The 19,714-nt window shown below is 37.6% G+C and overlaps 1 protein-coding gene across 3 annotated transcripts in view; it reads left to right on the plus strand.

The window, feature by feature from the left end:
- Positions 1 to 19,714, plus strand: part of Slc44a1 (solute carrier family 44 member 1) — a 175,632-nt gene that overhangs the window by 128,676 nt on the left and 27,242 nt on the right. Inside the window, exons 13-16 of one of the 3 annotated variants that reach the window (XM_042695029.1) lie at positions 1,032 to 1,169; positions 4,749 to 4,985; positions 7,226 to 7,306; positions 9,860 to 12,257. In XM_042695029.1, the coding sequence (XP_042550963.1) occupies positions 1,032 to 1,169; positions 4,749 to 4,985; positions 7,226 to 7,306; positions 9,860 to 9,883 (480 nt within the window). In that variant the 3' untranslated portion in view covers positions 9,884 to 12,257. Of the gene's footprint in view, positions 1 to 1,031; positions 1,170 to 4,748; positions 4,986 to 7,225; positions 7,517 to 9,859; positions 12,258 to 19,714 lie in introns of those variants that run through there. The other 2 variants (XM_042695035.1, XM_042695026.1) reach the window with 2 other exon arrangements.

A 19,714-nucleotide genomic window follows, 5' to 3' on the forward strand; every position in this document is an offset into this window, starting at 1 on the left:
AGCATCCCAGCAGTCTGATGCTATGCATGTCTCTGCAGCTTGTGAAGCAACACTAGAATATGTAGTGTGTCACTTATATCTGTAGTCTTGAGCCTGAGCCAAAGGTTAAATTATGTTTGCTTAGCCAGGCACCAGTGGCTCATGCCTGTTATCCTAGCTACTCAGGAGGCTGAGATCCGAGAATCACGGTAACGATCACAATACTCTTATCTCTAATTAGCCATCAGAAAACTGGCAGTGATGCTGTGGCTTTACAAAGACAGGAAGTTCATGCATGTTGGAAAAGTCTGTGTGTGTATAAGTGGTTTTTTAAAAAGACTCAAACTAAGCTACTGGACAGCTGTCTTTATGCTTCTTTGTGCTCCCATCTCAGTTTGTACCTCATGAACGCCATGGGTTTGACAGAAATAGTCAAAATTTAAAAAATTGTGTTGTGGGCTGGGAGGGTGGCTCAGTGGTAGAGTGCTTGCCTTGCATGCATGAGGCCCTGGGTTCAATTCCTCAACACCACATAAGCAGAAAAAAGCTGGAAATGGTGTTGTGGCTGAAGTGGTAGAGCGCTAGCCTTGAGCTGAAGAGCTGAGGGATAGCGCCCAGGCCCAGAGTTCAGCCCCCACGACTGACCAAAAACAAAAACAAAAAACTGTGTTGTAATTATGTCTGGTGTTCATCTTTTAAAAGTAAGTTTCCTCTGGGCACCGGTGGCTCACGCCTGTAATCCTAATTGGAGCCTGTAATCCTAGCTACTTAGAAGGCTGAGATCTGAGGATCACGATTCAAAGCCAGCCCAGGCAATTCAAAGCCAGCCCAGGCAGGAAAGTCCATGAGACTCTTATCTCCAACAAACTAATCAGGAAAACAACAAACAAACAAAAAACAGAAGTGGAACGGTGGCTCAAGTGGTAGAGCACTAGCCTTGACACAAAGGGGCTCAGGACCAATGCCCAGGCCCAGAGTTCAAGCCCTATAATCGGCCAAAAAAAAAAAAAGTTTTCATTTCCTGCTGAGAATTTTTTTTTCCTGTTACCCAGAATGCATACACAGCCACAGCTATCAACAGCACCAACTTCTGCACCTCAGCAAAGGATGCCTTTGTCATTCTGGTGGAGAATGCCCTGCGCGTGGCTGCCATCAATACCGTGGGAGACTTCATGCTGTTCCTAGGCAAGGTAAGACCAACCATGTTATCTGAAACAAGAATATTATCTTGGTAACTTTTGTTTTTGTACAAATTTGCCCTTTAGCTCAACACAAAACTGCAGCTAATTTAATATATAGCAATCAGTTGTAAAGCCTTTAATGTTCAATAGATACGTTTCTATTTACTTTATATGTGTTATGTTCATTTAATCCTCACAACAAACGTAGAAGGCAAATTCATTTTTCAGATGGGAGAACAGTAAGTAGCACGTTGAGGCTAAGTAATTGCCTCTTGTTTATTCTACATGTTTTGTTGGTAAAGAATAAGGAAACAAGCTGGGCACCTGTGGCTCACGCCTATAATCCTAGCTTCTCAAGAGGCTGAGATTTGAGGATCACTGACCGCCTGGACAGAAACATCCTGGAGACTTACCTCCAATAAACTACTCAGAAAAAGCCAGAAGTGACACTGTGGCTCAAGTGTAGAGCACTAGCTTTAAGCAAAAGAAGCTCAGGGACAGCACCCAGGCCCTGACTTTAAGCCCCAGGACCAGCAAAAAACAAAGGACAACAATAAAAACCCCCAAAGTATGAATTAGGAAACTGTCATTGTAGTGCTAAAGGGTGATACTGCTTCTAAAGCCTAAAGTCCTTGATTTAAATTCTGGTTCTCATACTCACTAGCTGTGTGACCTGAGGCAGGTTACATAACCTCCCTGTGTTTTCTCGTTCATTGGTACTGGAATACAGTAGGGCCAATCTCCCAGATTTGTGAATGAATATAGGGTATTTAGGAGGTTTGACACATTCTTCAGCTGTCATTGTTATTGAATATAGACCCTTTTAAAATAGAGCTATGAGAGACTTCTACCTCCCTTAAAAGTGTCTGAGAAGAAACAATTTATTCCATACTACTAAAAGCTGAAGAATATAAATTGCAGTATACTTAGATTTCATTGCACCTGTATTTCAAACCATAAAATGGTCAGAAAATTGGAAAAGATGAGGAAAGAAAGAATGAGACTTATCATACCACACTATAACCTTCTTTCCTGATTTCTGTATATTCCATCCTGTGTTATTTCATAGGCTTGTGTTTCTATAGTCTAGCAGTCATAGCATACACACCTGGTTGTCCTTATCTTTTATACTTCATATAATATCATATACTTTTGCTTGCTTTGGGAGTCTTCCTAATTACACACAATAATGATGGCCCATCAAAACTATTCTCTTACTAACATTTGCTAAGAGCAATGAGGTTACTCCATCCAGTCAACATTTTAAATGTCTTTGGAGCCAGGTGTCAGTAGCTCATGACTATTATGATAGCTACTCATGAAACTGAAATCTAAAGATCTTGGTTCAAAGCCTGCTCAGGCAGACAGTTCTGTGAGATGGTTTGTTTGCTTGTTTGTTGTATCAGTACTGGGGCTTGAACTCAGGGCCTCATTCTCTTATTTAACATTTATGTTTAAGGCTGACTCTGCCACTTGAGCCACATCTCCACTTCAGATCTCTGAGACTCTTATATCCAGAAGTATGGCTTGGGATACTTGTTCTTCCTTGAATTGACTTTAACATTTCAAATATGGTTTAGTAGCAAGATAAGAACATAAAGAACCCCAGCTCTCTAGCAAGGAAATGTAACTCATTCTGAAATTGAAACTTCAAGAAGGAAAGAAAATAACCATCTGTGGAAACTACCACAATATGTACACCATTAAAAAATATGATTCATAAGTATATAGTTACAAGTTTGTGGGAATAGTCTACCAAGTCCTGGATAGATTCAGATTTGCTCCATAAAATCACCTGGAATGGGGGGATGGAAGCATTATAGATGAACCGCTGTATTGCCTAATGCATTATAATTCATGGTTAAGGTAACAGTGAAGGAAAGATGTCTTGATGTTGGTAAATGGTGAGGACAAAAAGTCTTCCCTGTCCTCCGCATTAGAGAAGAAAAGGCTGCTGCTGTTCTATAGTACATTTCCTTTTCCTGCATTTAAAACCTGTACTAGAAGGCTAAGAAAAAAGGATGGGAAAGAGTATGTCTTGGATTCAATATAATCTGTTATTACTATGTGTCAGTTTCCAAGTGTTTGCTGAGTTTTTCCCTAGGGAGAGTCCTAGGTCGGCATCATGAAGCCAATATTTGAGAGGAATCTAATCTTTGCCCTGTGACCTTGAGCAGGTTGGCTCTGGATGTATATCCTAAACCACAAAATGGGGTTGATAATGTCTGCCATAAACCATTCCTAGGGTTGTTGAAGAGATGTAATAAAATATATTTTTTAAACAAAAAAAAATTAAAATGCTGTGTATGAACTTATGAAGCAACAGAGTAGATGGCAAGTAGATGGCATCTACTGGTTTTTTGTTTTGGGTTTTTTTTTTTTTTTTTTTTTTTTTTTTGTCAATTGTGGGGCTTGAACTCTGGGCCTGGGCACTGTCCCTGAGCTGTTCAGCTCAAGGTGAATGAGTGCTCTGCCACTTGAGCAGAGCGCCACTTCCAGTTTTCTGGTGGTTAATTGGAGATAAGAGCCTCAGGGACTTTCCTGCCCCGGCTGGCTTTGAACAACAATCCTCAGGTCTCAGCCTCCTGAATAGCTAGGGTTATAGGTATGAGCCACCAGTGCCTGGCTTCTTTTATTATTTTTAGCATGGATGTTAAAGGTGTCCTTTCTTCACAGTCTAAATCTAAACCTCATGACAAATTAGGTAAAATTGGCCATATATTCTACATGAAATAAAATATAAAACACAGGAAAAATTCTAAGAATAGAAATGTTTGTTACAGCATAATTTATAGCTGAAAATAATATAAATCTCTACCAGTGGGAGACTGGTTAAACAAACTTTAAATCACCCATAAGATGAATTTATGCAGCTGAGCAAGTATTTATGAAGCATTTATAATGATACTATAAATTTTAATGAAGGGCTTTTAATATTTCGATTAGGTAATACAATTTCATATATATGAATGCTTAGAAAAATACATACCAATACCAATATCAATAATTTTTTCTGAGTGCAATTTTTTAAAATATATATACATTTATCTTAAAAATTGCCATATTGTAAGATAGGTAAGGTTTTCAGGAGCAATATAGCGTCACAGCACTTAGAAAGCTCAATTTTTTTTTTTTCTTTTTTTGGTGTAGTCTTGGGGCTTGAATTCTGAGTACTGTGCCAAAGGTTTTTTTGCCCAAGGCTAGCACTCTACAATTTGAGCCACAGCTCCACTTCCAGCCTTTTTGATGGTTAATTGAAGAGTCTCACTGACTTTACTGCCCAGGGATGGCTTTGAACCATAATCCTCAGATCTCAGCCTCCTCAGTAGTTAACCAGTGTGAGCCTCTGGCACCTGGCTTACTCAGTTATCATTAATGGAAGCAAGAGTCATTTGTATATGATTTTTCTAACCTGTATAAAGTGGTACACATGTATAACTATGTTTATAGGTATATATGTTTGATTCTTTAATTTGAGATGAATGGTCTTCATTTATCCAAAGTAAGAGGACTCTAAGTCTCAGGTAGTGAAGAATTCCAGTTTTCTGCAGTAGGTAATAAGTGTGGTCTCTGCTCTCTCTGCCACAGGTGCTGATAGTCTGCAGCACAGGTTTGGCTGGGATTATGCTGCTCAACTACCAGCAGGATTACACAGTATGGGTGCTGCCTCTGATCATCGTCTGCCTCTTTGCTTTCCTAGTCGCCCATTGCTTCCTGTCCATTTACGAAATGGTAGTGGATGTATTGTTCTTGTGTTTTGCCATTGATACAAAATACAATGATGGGAGCCCTGGCAGAGAGTTCTATATGGATAAAGTGCTGATGGTAAGTACTGTTAATGACTCCTACTGCTTGAGAGATAAGAAATAATAATAAAATTATTCTGCAAAACATTTTTCTACATTTCATTTTCACGATAGGCAATGGAGTGGTTCAGTTTAAACTGGTAATACTCACTCACTGCTGAAGTTCCTCTTGGGCAAATTAGGGAAGAAGGTCTTCCTGGCATGGAAAAGACCACTTCCGATTGCCTATTGGGACCAACACTGGTTAATAGTCCTAAGTGTACCCTATTCTACCCTACTGTCACCCTCTGCAGCTAGATTGATTTGAAAACAGTTTTCAGTGTGCCTTTTAGCCCTTGACTTGGAATATTGGGCCACTGATATTCTAAGAACTCTTGAAAAGGGCATAAAGACAAAAAAAAAGAAAGGCTAATTCTTAGATCTTAGGGACTGTTTCTCTCCAGCACTCAGTTTTCCAACTGTCCTTGCTGTTAAAACTTATCTCCTAACAGTGCCAGGTCAAACTGAAGGTGTTCCATAGTGAATACATATAACAGACCTCTGCATAATAGATTGTTTTGATTCTCACATTCGTGAGTATCTGACTCTTTACCTAGATGCTATTCTCATACATTTTACAGCTCCCTTGCTCTGTATCCTCCCTAGATTAAGACCTCACTTAAAGTTTTAAATAGTTTGAGAATCATATTTAGGTACTCTTTTCATCAACATTAAAGAATACCAAATTCTTCTTCCTCCTCCTCTCCCTCCTCCTCCTCTCCCTCCTCCTCCTCTCCCTCCTCCTCCTCTTCCTCCTCTTCCTTCTTTTCCTCATCCTCCTCTTCTTCCTTCTTTCTTCTTTTTTTTTGGGGGGGGGTATGTGTATGTGTGTATGTGTGCTGGTCCTGGGGCTTGAACTCAGGGCCTGGGCACACTGTCTCTTAGCTTTTTCACCACCACTTGAGCCACGCTTTTACTTTAAGCTTTTTTGTTGTGGTAGTGGTTAATTGGAGGTGAGATTCTCATAGTATTTCTGCCTACCTCAGTCTTCACATCACAGCCTCCTGAGTAGCTGGGATTACAGGTATGAGCCACCAGTGCCCAGTTAAAGATGCTTTTTAATAATGGTGCTTTACATTAAACAGTGAAACATTTCTATCTTGAAAAATCTGCAATATTGAAGACCAAATACACTGAAATAATAAATCTTAGCCCAGGAGCACAATTTATCTAGTTAAATCTAATATTTTTTAGTAGCAAAAATTCCAAGTGTTTTAGTTGCTCTATTTGTTACTTTTTTTTTTTTATTGAGAACATCATCAACTAAATTTTGGTCATTTTCCTAATGCCTACATTAATTCTAAATTAATTGTGTTCATATTTGTGTTCATATTTGTTCATTAAAGCATTTATAAGAAATGTTCGTTTTTCTTTAACCACCGATCAAAGACAAAGTAAAAAAATAGAATTTCTTTTTTTCTTGGGACAGAATCTTACCATGTAGCACACTTTGCCCCCAAATTTATTATCCTGCTGCCTCAGTTTCCTCTTTGCTAGGATTACAGGATTTACAGGATTGTGTACCATGCCTAGCCAAAAATACAGAGTTCTTCTTACTTCATTTTTCTGTGTAAGAATGACAACTGAGGATATTTATTGAAGATATGCTCCATAAACTTTGACCAAATAGAAATGTTTCCTTTGGGGGGTGAGGGGTGGGGGAGGGAATATTCTCATTTTAACTACTTCTGACAACAAGTACTAATTGATACTGTCTGCCTTCCTAGTTTATGAAACAATGTCAAGGCTAGATGGACACTTTAAAATTAGTTTATCTGTCATATGAGGGTTTTTTTCAGTATTTCATGCATTGCAGTATAAATACTTGTACCTTACAGGAATTTTGTTGAGTGGAGGCTTCTAAAGCAGAAAGTGATTATTTATTTGACCTTGATATGAAAATATGATATTCTAAGATTAAATCATCTGTTAAAAATGTTAAGTATTCTTCCTTCTAGAGAGAGCTAACATTATTTCTCGGAGCCTTGGTGAGATTGTCACAGTGAACGGATGGGGAGAGGTTACATCAACGTGCTGTAATCCATCCCCACAAATCTAGCTACTCTTGTGTGTGATGCTAACTGATTATTTACTGCTGTACTTATAGGCCATCCGTCTACCAGGGTTGAGTCATAAACACACGTAGATATGTAAGTTTATTTCTTCTGATTGAAATCCGTGAGGACTCCAGAATTAATGAATATGGTCCATATTTTGCAGGAATTTGTGGAGAACAGTAGGAAAGCCCTGAAAGAAGCTGGTAAGGGAGGCGTCGCTGATGCCAGAGAGCTAAAGCCGATGGTAGGTGGAGATGAGGAGGCAGCCGCCCTCCAAGAATTTCACTTTCACTTCTTCTCTGTCTCTGTCTTCACCGACTGCACTTCTTCCGGAGAAGCATTTGTTATCTGTATCACACAGGACGTGCTGCTCTTTCTGTTTGTGTGCTTACCCATCACTTGGATGGCAGAGTGCTTGTCACAGCTGAGACCATCTTCTGTAAAAGTAAGCTGAAAGGAACAGCATCTTCACTGGTGCTTTGGGGCCTGGGGATGATGATTTGTGTTGCTAAGGTGAACCTGCTGTTTCTCTGATTGTCTTTGTAACTGTCAGTGTTTAGTTTCCATTTGACTGACCGAACCTTTGAGTATACCCTTGGAACTTGACGGTTTGATTTTTGTCATTTTGGAAGGTGATCATAGCAATTCCTTTCAACTTGCTCAAGTTTATACTCTTCTTTTTCAAAGACATTGTTCTCTTTATATCACCATCTTTCCTCTTTTGCTGACAGCTTCTGATGCCTAGATTCCACTTTCTTTGTTTCTTAAAACTTTTTCTATAGCAAAGAAGTTGCCATCAATCCTTTCCTAATACGGCCTAATCATTTTCCTGCTTACTTGTGAAAGACATAAATTCCCTAGTCATTTGGAAGAAAAAAATAATAACTAGTGTAAGAGAATCCGGAGTCATTTCTCACATAGCTATTCTTGTTGTGGCAGAACACCACCATGTCTCAAGCCTGTACTGGCCTAATTGGGACGGCAGTATCAAGTTCATGGAGAAGTGAGGAAGGCTTTCCTTCCTTCTACTTACCTGATTGTCCTCATTGCTCAGCAAATAATTAGAAAGAGGACATTTAAGGATCTTAAACTATGAACTTGTCTTATCCTCCTTTTGTCTTCCCAGGGATTCTAGCACTTGGAGAAAGGTTGGTTACATTTGAGCCATGTACTCGGCCTGTATTTCCAGATTATTCTTGAGGAAACAGCAGATGAGTTGTGGTAGAGTAGAATGCGAGTATGCCTTCCTATCTTCACAGCTGAACTTATAGGCAGTAATCCTAAGAGAATTGCCCAGTTTACCTGGTATTCTGCCAGAAACTACATTTGCAGAATATTTTTTCTAAGTAGTATTTTCGTTTTTAGTGTACCTAGCCACAAACAATACATTCAAATCTTCCTTCCATTTTGGCTTTTGTTTTATGTTGTTCATCAGTTCACTGCTTCCCTGTGAATGGCAAAAAGTATCGTCTGTTGTGTCCTCAAATACATTTTGTGCATTGTTCTTCTGGGGCTTTGGACATGGCAGCACTTGGTCCATAAGAATGTTCTCAGTGGTTAAAAACCTCCAACAGAGAAGTATGAAATGTTGTCCACAGTGCTGGAGTGTGACTCAAGAGATAGAGCACCCATCTGGCAGGTGCAAGGCCCTGTATTCAAACCCCAGTACCACCACAAAAAGAAAAAAAGAAATGTTGCACACAGAGTAGCTTTACTTTTTAATATGCTATTCCTTATCTTTCTTTTCTATCTTTCATAGTGTACATGGTTACAGTTGATCTCTACTATCACTATGCTCTGGTATGGTGGTTCATGCCTATAATCCTAACTCATCAGGAGGCAGAGATCTGAGGATCATGGTTTGCCAGCAGTTTGCCAGCCTGGGCAGGAAAAACCATGAGATTCTTATCTTTAATTAACTACCAAAAGAAAAGCTGGTCTCCAATTAACCACTTAAAAAAAGCTGGAAGTGGAACTATGGCTGGAGCAGTAGAACACTAGCCTTGAGTGAAAAAGCTAAAGGACAGCACCCAGGCCTAGAGTTCAAGTCCCAGTACCAACACACACATTTGCACAAAAGAAGAATTAGCTGATAAATACCTCCTTAAAATTGGGGGATTAGTAATTTCAAATTGCTTATTTGTGTTTGTGTATGTTATCTTCTTCAGTGAAAAGTTCTATTTTTCAATATGTCAAGAAACACTGCTGTTTTCTGTTTTCCTCTTCAATGGAATATCATAATTTGAGCTTCATTTTTAGCCTATAAAATAGTGTTCCAGAAAATGAAGTTTTAAATTTTCTTTTTGACAAGTAATCACATTGAATGAAACAAGATAACTGTCAATTGTCTTGGACTTTTTCTTAAGAGAGTCTCACAAGTTAACGAAAGTTTGAGAGATCTCATAGGTTTTTCTATAATTCTTTGCAAGTGATTTTAGAAAAAAAATTACCATATGTGAGGGAGTGGTTTAGGAAAATCTAATTATTTATTCACTGTCCTATTGGGAAGATCTTTTAGAGGAAAAGGTCTGGGTGGGGAGAGGATTTGGGCACTATGGAGACATGAGCTGGAGAATTACATTTTTTATGTGCCTCAGATATGATATTGAAGGAATGTGACTTTTGACACTCATAGGAATTCAGCCCCATGTATACAGATTCCTTAAGAGGGAAGGAATCTCTATCATTTTGACATGTGTTGCTGTTTGTTGACCATATATGTATTTGTAACATCGTTCACAATCTCCTTTTAATGGTAATTGTCTAAGATTATACTCTGTATGACTTTGTTTTCTAGGCTTCGGGAGCAAGTTCTGCTTGAACCTAGCCGGCGGTTATGGAACCCATTGACATTCCAAAACAATATATACACATAACTATGTATTTGTGTGTGTGGGTATGTGTATATATGTATATGTATGTGTGTATATATATATGTATATGTATATACACACACACACATAATCAGCCAAAATCAGAGAAAAGGAACAGGGATTTAATACCTTTTTTATGCTTATTTTTGTCAAACATGTACTCCTTTCATACGGGTGGCTTTTACAAGGCAACTTCCGTCATTTAATGTTTTCAATTGTAATTGTCTTAATGGAGATGTTAGATTCATATCTGATTAACATTTTTAACAACTTAGAGGAGATTTTAACTTTAGTTACTTAGATTAGGTAAAGTTATTATACCAAATTCTTGTCCAAAATTGTTTTCAGGGGTAATTTCCCTGATGTGTGTATAACATCAAGATCTGATTTTACAGATGCATAAGTCCTAGCGCAAGACTAGGCATGTGCTTTCAGCTAAGTAAAGGAATTACTTCCGTCAGTTTCCCCCAATCAAAGAAGCCATGTCATTTTACTTTTAGAGACATACAGTGGGCCCATTATGAGAATTTTCATAATAGCTCATAATTTTCATAAAAGCTCATTTGTCAGCCAACATTAAAAAGTAACCAACTCCTCAGGTATTTGTAGTTTACCCTAATGCTTCTATAAAAAGAAAGTAGGAAAAAAAAAAAAGAAAAGGGTAGATAATCTTTCTTATGCAAACTTTTTCTTATAATTTGTCTTTTTCTTTCTTTTCACTTTAGTAGCATCCTTCACACATTTGTGTGCCTGATTTGAAAGGAAGCTGGGGTACCCAGCAAGTTTAGCTTTAAGTTTCTGTGTATTGATTTGCCGATTAGGTAGTGCTAGGAGGAATAAAAAAGGGAAGAAAGCAAAGCATAAAGCATGGTGCTTGGGCTCTTTGCTTCAGAAGAATGGCAGTGGCTTAGGGTTAAACTGGCCATTTTATCCAAATGCTTGCTATAAAATCTGAACACATACTGGCAGGTGCTCCGCTCCTTGGCAATCCATTGAGTATCCAGAGTTCTACAATGTTTCACTGAAGAATTGGTTAGTGTTTTGATCCTCAAGTATGAATGTTGTTTATGTTTGGGAGTGGGTTGGGGGCTTTTTGGTTTTTTTGTTATTATTATTCTTGAAGCTTACCAGATATGAATGGCTAATATTCCATTGTTCTGCTTATTGTAATGGTGAATGCTTTAAGAAAAAAAAGTGTAATTTGCTAAGAATAATTCATGATCTGTTTATGCGATAACTCCTTTTTGTTACAATTTTTTTAAAAAAAGGCTATTTTTGTTAATGTAAAGTAAATATTTCAGAGCAAATTTTTTAAACTTATTGCACTAAATACAGGCTCTGTACAAAAAAAAAAAAGCCTCAGCATTTTATCATTCCATGGAAGGAGAACCTTTTGAAAGAAAGCATTGCCTCCTATCAGAATTAGACAGTGAATTAGACTGGAATTATGGACACTCATTCAAATTCATGTCACTAGGGCTTCATAAGTAGCTGTTTGCTATTGTGCTTCCTTTCAAAGGGTTAGACCTTTAAATTGCTGCAAAAGGTAAACTGTATTCTTTTTTAAGTATCGGTGTTCTTTATGCTAGCTAGGCTAAAAAAAAAATTGCTAAATGCCTTGGTTTCTTTTCAAAGCTCATATACTATTTCTGATTTTTTCAGAATATTTGCAATAAGAATCTGGATTTAAAAAAAATAACAATAGAAAAAGAAAACCACACACACAATTTAAGAGTTCATATCTTAGCAAGATCTGGGAAACCAACATTGTTGGTTTCAAAACTGCCTAAGCAGTTTTGAACTAATAATTCTCCAGAAGTTAATATCTAACTCCTAATACTGCCAAATATATGTCAATGTCCTATAATATTAGTTGAAATGGAATACGTCTAATTGTGTAACTAACAACTGAGAGAAAAAATCCAGGATATATCATGTGTTTTGTAGCCACGCTGATTTTTGGGTGTTCAGAATCATTGGGAACTAATACTAGAATTGGTAAAAGTATAGAAGATGAGTACCAAAAGACAAGTCACTCCAGGAGCTAGCTATTGTAGGAGGTGTCCCTCCAAGGACCTGATGGAAGTCTTGAACTTGGAAATTAGGTTCTGCTCACTTGAACATCCCCACACCATGGACCCTCGCTGCTTCCTGTTCCATGTGCTCGCAGTCTCCGCTATCTGGAAGCCACCAGGAATGCTTTCTAATCATCATTTGCAACTAGAACTGTAATCAGAAAGAAATTTTGTATTTTTGTATAACTTGACTGTGTGCCATTTTATATAACAGGTCCTGTTTTACAAATAAATTCTGTTTTACTAACATTGTGTTTAGAAATTATGATCTATGTATAACCATGTCATTTGAGTTTCAAATTAATTTCCAAGCTACTTTTTCATACATAAATGTGTCCGCCATATAGATATATGAAGATATGCACATATATCTCCCAGCCACCTCACAGAGAGATATTTGATATATGGAATATCACTCTCACATGAGCTTTATTATTTAACTTGATAAAGAAAAAAAAAACCGCACAGTGGCTTTTTAGCGACATGTAAATGTTTTCAGTTTTTGTTCTAATCTTCCTGCTGCCTCTCATTCATTGCAAGTCATCCTTCAACTAGATATGGGCTGCCTTACTGCTGTTCACGCTCTGCTTTTGTCTTCTGCCCAAGTGAGGAGAATATGAACAAAAATTAGCTGTGAGATGTAGATACTTGAATAGTTTTATAAGCCTGAATAGTTTTATATATTATGCTTTTCATTATTTTCTGTGATGGTTCTTCAAAACTGCATTTTGGAGTATTGTCTTTATAGTTACAGCAAGGGTCCTTATGTAAATGGTCATAGTGTCTGGAGTTCAGCTATCATTTCTGCCACCAGATAATTAATGCCCTGGTGCATGAATTAAGACTCTTAAGATCCTGCCTCAAGGATAAACTGTGCTTTAATCTAATATGAAAGGCACAAGGTTACATTTCAATGTAAATCCACAAGGCACATCTTCAGTGTGAGGCTTAACAGTGCAATAATAATAAAACATTAGCAATTTAGCAAGGGCACTGAGATTATATAAATCATACATGAATAAGCAGAGCTCAAAGCAGGTTGGTCTTTAAACCATTTAATGCAATGGTTAATGTTTAAGATTAAAGTTTTTATTTTGTCTTACAGATAATTAAGTCCTAAGTCACTTCGACTTACTCTTTATTGGTCTCCCAACATTTTCCATAATTTAAGGAAGAACCTAGTTTAAAAAAAATTATACTTAACCCGTATGCACTCCCCCATACACACACTTTTCAGTGAAAGGTGTCTGCTAATTATAACCTCTTCCAATCTTACTGACCTTGGTATCTGCTAAGAGCTCCCTGGCTTTCCAGTGCAGTTTTCAAGATTTCATCCCAGTACTGGCTGATGGGGAGCTGACTCTTTTAGTCTGGTCTTGAGCTGCTTTAAACACAATAATAATACTTTCCACTTTTCTGGCTCAAAACATCTACAAGGATTGCATGAATCAAATATATGCAAGACCACACAGTACTCAGAGGCTTCAAACATTTCCACCATGCATAATCACTAGCTACTAAAGGCTGCAAGAAGTGCTCTTCCCACCCTACACACATGCAAAATAGTATTTTGGAATCAGCTCTGGGCATGGGATCAGCTCCAAAACCAGTGTTGTTGGTTATAGTGACTGAGATATTCTATTCTATTCTACTCTATTCTAGTCCTATTTGAATGGAAGTTTCGAGTAGCCTGCGAAGTTTCCTTCAAAAAAGTCTTTAAATTTATACTTACAGTTAGTAAATTTTTTTGCTGCTCTTCTGTGGCTGCTTTGGGAGAAAAAAAAAAAAAAAACCTGAGAGACTTATCAGTGCATCTGACACAGTTAATTTATGTATTCTTTTCATATATTCCATCTGACAGAAGTGTTTGCCTAGTGTTGTTAAGGTATGGTCTGTGAATATATATTGGAGAATTGTAGGATCATAAGCAAATGCATAAGGCAGAGTTTTGAATATTGTGTATTCGTAACACAGAATGCCTTTTGCTTTAAATGCGTATTTGTGTAGCTCTGTACTAAGGAATGTATGTTAGCGCTTTTGAAAAGTAGCCACTTCGCATGGATAGTGTCTGCTTTTGGAACATATATAGCCTAAATTGTGGAAAAGCAGGACTCTTGAGTGTATCAAGGAAAAGAATGAAAAAAAAAAAGATCTAAGGCTAGCAAATTTACAATGAACCAAATGTTGTATATACATAAAAATCTAGACTAGCACATGTTTCCCATTCAAATTTCATAAATTTGAGTCCAATTCTTATATCCACATTTTAAGAGGACAGTTATAAACCAGGATTTGAGACTATCTTTTGTACTGAAAATTTCAGTGCAGTTTTTAAATTTGTGAATTTCTGTGGAAAAACATTTTCTATAGAAATACTACAGGGTCCTTTCTTCCTCCCCATCTTGATTTTTTTATATATATAAAAATAAACAAAGTCAGTTTCACTGCTGCATGAACTATTACTACTTTTATAAAGTACTTAAACAAGATTTAAGTTGGATATTTTCTAAGATAATTCATTAAGAATGGGTTTGAAAGATAAGAAATTGTCAACAGACCCAAATGTTAAGTCTCTTTGTAAGTTTTGATATTCAGTACTACATCCTGAATAATTTCCTCTAGACCAGAAAGCAGTGGTCTAGTTATTATGATCTAGTGGCACATGAAAACACTGACTTGCAAATATTCCAAATGTTTTCACTTTCATTTGCTGAGATCTTAATATGTGATATTCAAAAGTAGATTTATTTGAAGGGCTGTAGGTCTCTTTGAACTTAGGAAAGCTTTGGACTGTCTTGCTCCTCAATGTCAATAGAACCTCGGAACATTTGAAACGTTCCTAGGAGTGATTGTGCCTCTACTAACAATCCTCTGGCCTAGAATCATTTTTATAACAAGAGTTTGTATAGTTTAATACTAGGTTTGGAAATAGAGACCATTAATTTGAGTGGATAACAGAAAGTCGGCATTGAGTCTTTTTAAGAATAAGGTTTCCATTGAGGTGTGAGGGTGTATGTGTCTTGGAGGAGTTTTTAGCAAGGTACCAAATTTTTTTCAGTGGACCCCTCCCCCCAAAAAAATCCAAGAAGAAATATAGAATCCTTAATTACTATCTACCATGACACTTGTGTAGGCTTGAGGATGTAGCTTAAGTGGTAGAGCACTTACTCAATATTTCTTAATATTGAAAGAAAATTAAGATGATAATTTGATTGTAGTTGAGATACGACATTATGTGGCATAGTGTTACCAAATATCCCTTCTAATATCTGTCAACATGACCAAAAATGGTTAAACAAAATACAACAAACTGATGAAAGTAATAATGGAAATCTGTAGGAGTAGATGCTGGGACTTGAAATCCCAAAAGTCTCTCCCTTCATAAATCAGGGAAGTGTTTGGCATCTTTCCACTCACTATGGTAGAGCAGCCTTGGACCCCTCTGCCACTGGGGCCATGCCTTTCCCCATGCCCACTCCATCTTCCTTTTGGGGGAAGCACTTTATTTACTTTATATCTACAACTTGTGAGTAGGTAAGGGTGCTGGCATCTGCATGTCAGCTCTCCCCAAATGCTCTTTATATCCTTAGGGAAAAAAAGTCCTTAAGGGAGTTTTGAAATTCTTTAAAAATTGAATTCAAGTGGGTCCTGATTTCATATAGTCAGATATCAAACCACTACCTGCATTTTTAGGCTGAAGAAAGCGGTTGAAATCTGAGGACTGGCTTGAGGAATGTAAAAAAATGAGAAAAGAACTTCCCTGCCCTCCCCCTGCCCCTAAAGCTCTGCCTTTCACAATGTAAAGAAAACCACTACTAGAACAAATATCCACTACTAGAACAAATATCCAGTCTAATTTCCTAGATACTTTCAGCATAAAAGTGTGACAAAGACAATAGATAATATTCTGACTTCTGTGTATGAATCTTATCCATATGTCCTGCCAGCTAGGAATATAATTTGAGTTAGGTACTGCATGAGAAATATATAATACAGGAAGTGGTGCTATAGTTCAAGTGGTAGAACGCTAGCCTTGAGCTGAAGAGTTAAGGGACAGTGCTCAGGCCCAGTGTTCAAGCCCCACAACTGACCAAAAAAAAAAAAAAAAGGAAGAGAAATAACATGATATACTAGTTCATGTGGGGAAAAAAAAGAGTAGGCATTGAGAAGATATGAAGAGTAAATGGTCAGATAGAGCAGCCCCATGAACTGCCTGCCCCTACAGAGTGTGCAGACCCTCTTATTTTTATTTATTTATTTTTGTCAGTTGTGACGCTTGAACTCAGGGCCTGGGTGTTGCCCCTGAGCTTCATGCTCAAGGCTGGTGCTCTGCCACTTGAGCCACAATGACACTTCCAGTTTTTGAGTGGTTAATTGGAGATAAAAGTCTCACAAGAACTTTTCTGCCTGGGCCAGCTTCAAACCCTGATTCTCAGATCTCAGCCTCCTGAGTAGCTAACATTATAAGTATGAGCCACCAAGCACCAGGCTACCCTCTTTTATAATGTGATAATCAGGTCAAGACTCTTCTCCTCCAACACTTTTGTGTTAGGAATGTGACAATAATAGAACAGCTTTGGAAGTGTCTTGAAATGGACTGCTAGATACATTCTCCCCATTCTTTGTGTCCCACTTAGGTTTGTGTTTTTTTACTACTCTTATTAATTTGGATTTTCAAGGATCAGATGGAAGAAAATTTTTTTCTCTTAAAATTTCCTAAGCTGCTAGATTTGTTCATGTTGGCTGGTTTCTTTCCTCCTCTGTGATAGTACTAGAAATTCCAAATGAAAAGTTTCCATATTCATGACACTAGCTGCACTCCTGATCTTATGTCTAATGAAGTTAAGATCAAGTGGACTGACTTGATTATAGAAGGAAAAATAAAAATAATGTTTTAAAAAGCAGGGAGAAAAAGTATGCTGGGCATCTTAACAACATGATAGAGGCTCTGGACTAACAACCAAAGACAAAAGCATGTCTTCTGAAAACCAAAAGTCCAGCCTTACATACTGTCTGGCACAGCCTTTCTGACCATGAGTTGAAGACAGGCCTCCTAGAATAAGGTAATCAACCCTTTTAAAGACCAGTCAATAAATTAAGGACCTGCTATTAATCTCTCACACACAGTCTTCCCATCTAATGTCAGCCTTGCCCTTCATACTGGGTGGTAAACTCATCAAATGGCACACCAATGAGTCTGTATACAATTTTTTATGCCCTGATATCCAGCAGGAGAAACATGTTGTGCCACATATTTCTGGATGCCTTTTTGTCATTTTGTGTTGTTGGGGTTTTTGTGGTTTTGGTTTTGGTTTTTGCTATTATGCATCCTCATGTCAGAATCTTTGTGTCACATCCTGTCTTTGTCTGTTACAAACTGGAGGATCACAGTTCAGCCTTCCATGAATTCCATAGTTTGGGGTAATTTACCTTAGGATTCTTTGGGGTTCTTTCTTCTTGCAGTGTCACTACACTTATGCACGTGGGGAAACATACATGTAGGTGCTTGAACATACTCCACAGACATAATCATAGTCCTGGTAATTGTACTGTCATTGCTGACACAGTACACACTTTGCCGATGGAGCATTCTGCTCTCAGCAGACTTAAGAAATATGTATATTAAGCAATTAACTTTCTGGAGTTATCGAATCTTGCTGGGAAATTAACTTCCAAGAGCTCTGAATTGGATGGCATATTCCATCTGGTTTCAGGGTACCATGAACTTATATGAAATGGAGCTTTGAAATGTTTTTCTTGTGCAGAAATATGAACTAGAAACAACAACAAAAAAGTGCTGATCTTATGCTAAGTTTTCTCTGTGTTACTGACTCAGTTGCCAGAATTATAACGAAAACTGTATTTTAGTCTAACAAATGTATACAATTTTTTATGTAATAAATAAAATTTTATAGGAAAGAATGTCATTGTCTACTGTGTCATCACACTTTGCCCATACCCACGGTAGTGAATGAGGAAAGAGATCATAGTTTCTAATTAGGTTGTTATACTGCCAGGGTGTCTGAGAAGTTCCAAGCTCTTCTTTTCTAGCACCCCTCAGCCTGTTCTAGGGCCGTTGGAGTATGGAATATAAACATATCAAAACCAATTTTTTTTGTCTTTTTTTGTGTGTGTGCTGGTAGCAGGGCTTGAGAAGACCCTGAGGGGTCTTCTACTCTTTCTTGGTTTTTCACACAAGGCTAGTGCTTTACCTATTGAGCCATACCTTCACTTCTGGCATCTTAGTGGTGAATTGGAGATAACAGACTCATGGACTTTCCTCCCCAGACTGGCTTCAAACTGCAATCCTCAGATCTCAGCCTCCTGAGTAGCTAGGAGTATCAGCCTGAGCTATAAGCACCAAGAGGGTAAACTTTTAAGTTTATCCACTATCCAGTCTCAGTGGTCCTGTGAATGCTACAGTCACAACTGAATTCAGTGGTCAGGTAGGAAAGCCTCTGTTAGGTAATATTCACCATGGAAAGCATTCATGGTGCCTGGTGCCAGGTGCCACACATGAACTGAAGCCTCCCTCTGTTCTGAGCTAATTGTCAGGCATACCTGTAGTATGCCATCATGTAGGCAGTGGCTGTGTCCCATTACAGTTTAGGGGGGGTGGGGAATCAAGATTTATGTAAAGCTAATCTTTTCTTTGATGGTACTATAGATTGAACTGTGAATTTTATTATTTTAGGTTAGACAAGTAATAGTAAAAGTGAAAAATGACTTGTGCCTTTAACTTGATATGATGCTTCATTTATTGCCCAGGTTCTGAGAAACATAACTTTAGAATATTCACCTAGGCTAAATTTAGGAGTCCAGGAAAAAATATAGAGCTAGTTATTAGACTATTTCATGGTCTTACCAAAATTTCAGTGGACACCTTAAGAATCTAAAATTCTTACAAGCTCCTGGGCCAGGTCTTTGAGTAGAGAGGTAACAGCACAGAGCAGTTTCCTTTCCATCAGAACAGGCTTTCAATGGGCCTCCTGTTGGATCCTGGGCCCTTCACTAGGAGACAAAGTGAAAGGGATTTGTCTACTCTCTCCATCTTCCAGGAAAGATTCTTGCAGATTACAGCAAAATAACATGCACATGCAAAAAAAAAAAAAAAAAAAAATCAAAGTAAAAATTGAGTTTAGAAAATGGCTGGGTATATGGCAGTCCTGGCAGAGAGGAAATCAAAATAAAGTTTTACATGTTTAAAAAAAAGGGATGGTGTTAACATGTAAGTAATAATGACTTGTAATAACATTCAGAATATAGTCCATGAAAAAGAAGGAGGTAAAGCATTATTTGTAGCAGGACCTCAGTGAAGTTATACTAGATGCTGTTTCTCTGTGTACACTAGTAGTTGGTGGGTTAGTTGAAGATTCTGACTGGGATTGAAAATCATTAGAAAATGAATTTCAATATAAAATGTTCATTAGCCAATCTTTGACATAGTTATATTCATTTTTAATAATTCCTTGGCCCCTATCTTCTCTGTCTGAGCAACACCAATAATATGACCACTCAAAGATGCAAAGTGTGAATTATTCATTATTGTTAAAAACATCAAGAATTTAGAGGTGTTTATGAAGCCTGTAGACACTGGGATTTCTATAATTTCTTGCAAACAGTTATATTTCTCAGGCATTTAAGATGAGTGTTTACATGTATTAAATCTTTCCAAGGCATTCAATCTTTCAAAACATTAGTTTT

Source organism: Dipodomys spectabilis, unplaced genomic scaffold, assembly GCF_019054845.1.
Source record: "Dipodomys spectabilis isolate Male_0828 unplaced genomic scaffold, ASM1905484v1 ptg000006l, whole genome shotgun sequence".
In the NCBI taxonomy this organism is placed as follows: domain Eukaryota; kingdom Metazoa; phylum Chordata; class Mammalia; order Rodentia; family Heteromyidae; genus Dipodomys; species Dipodomys spectabilis.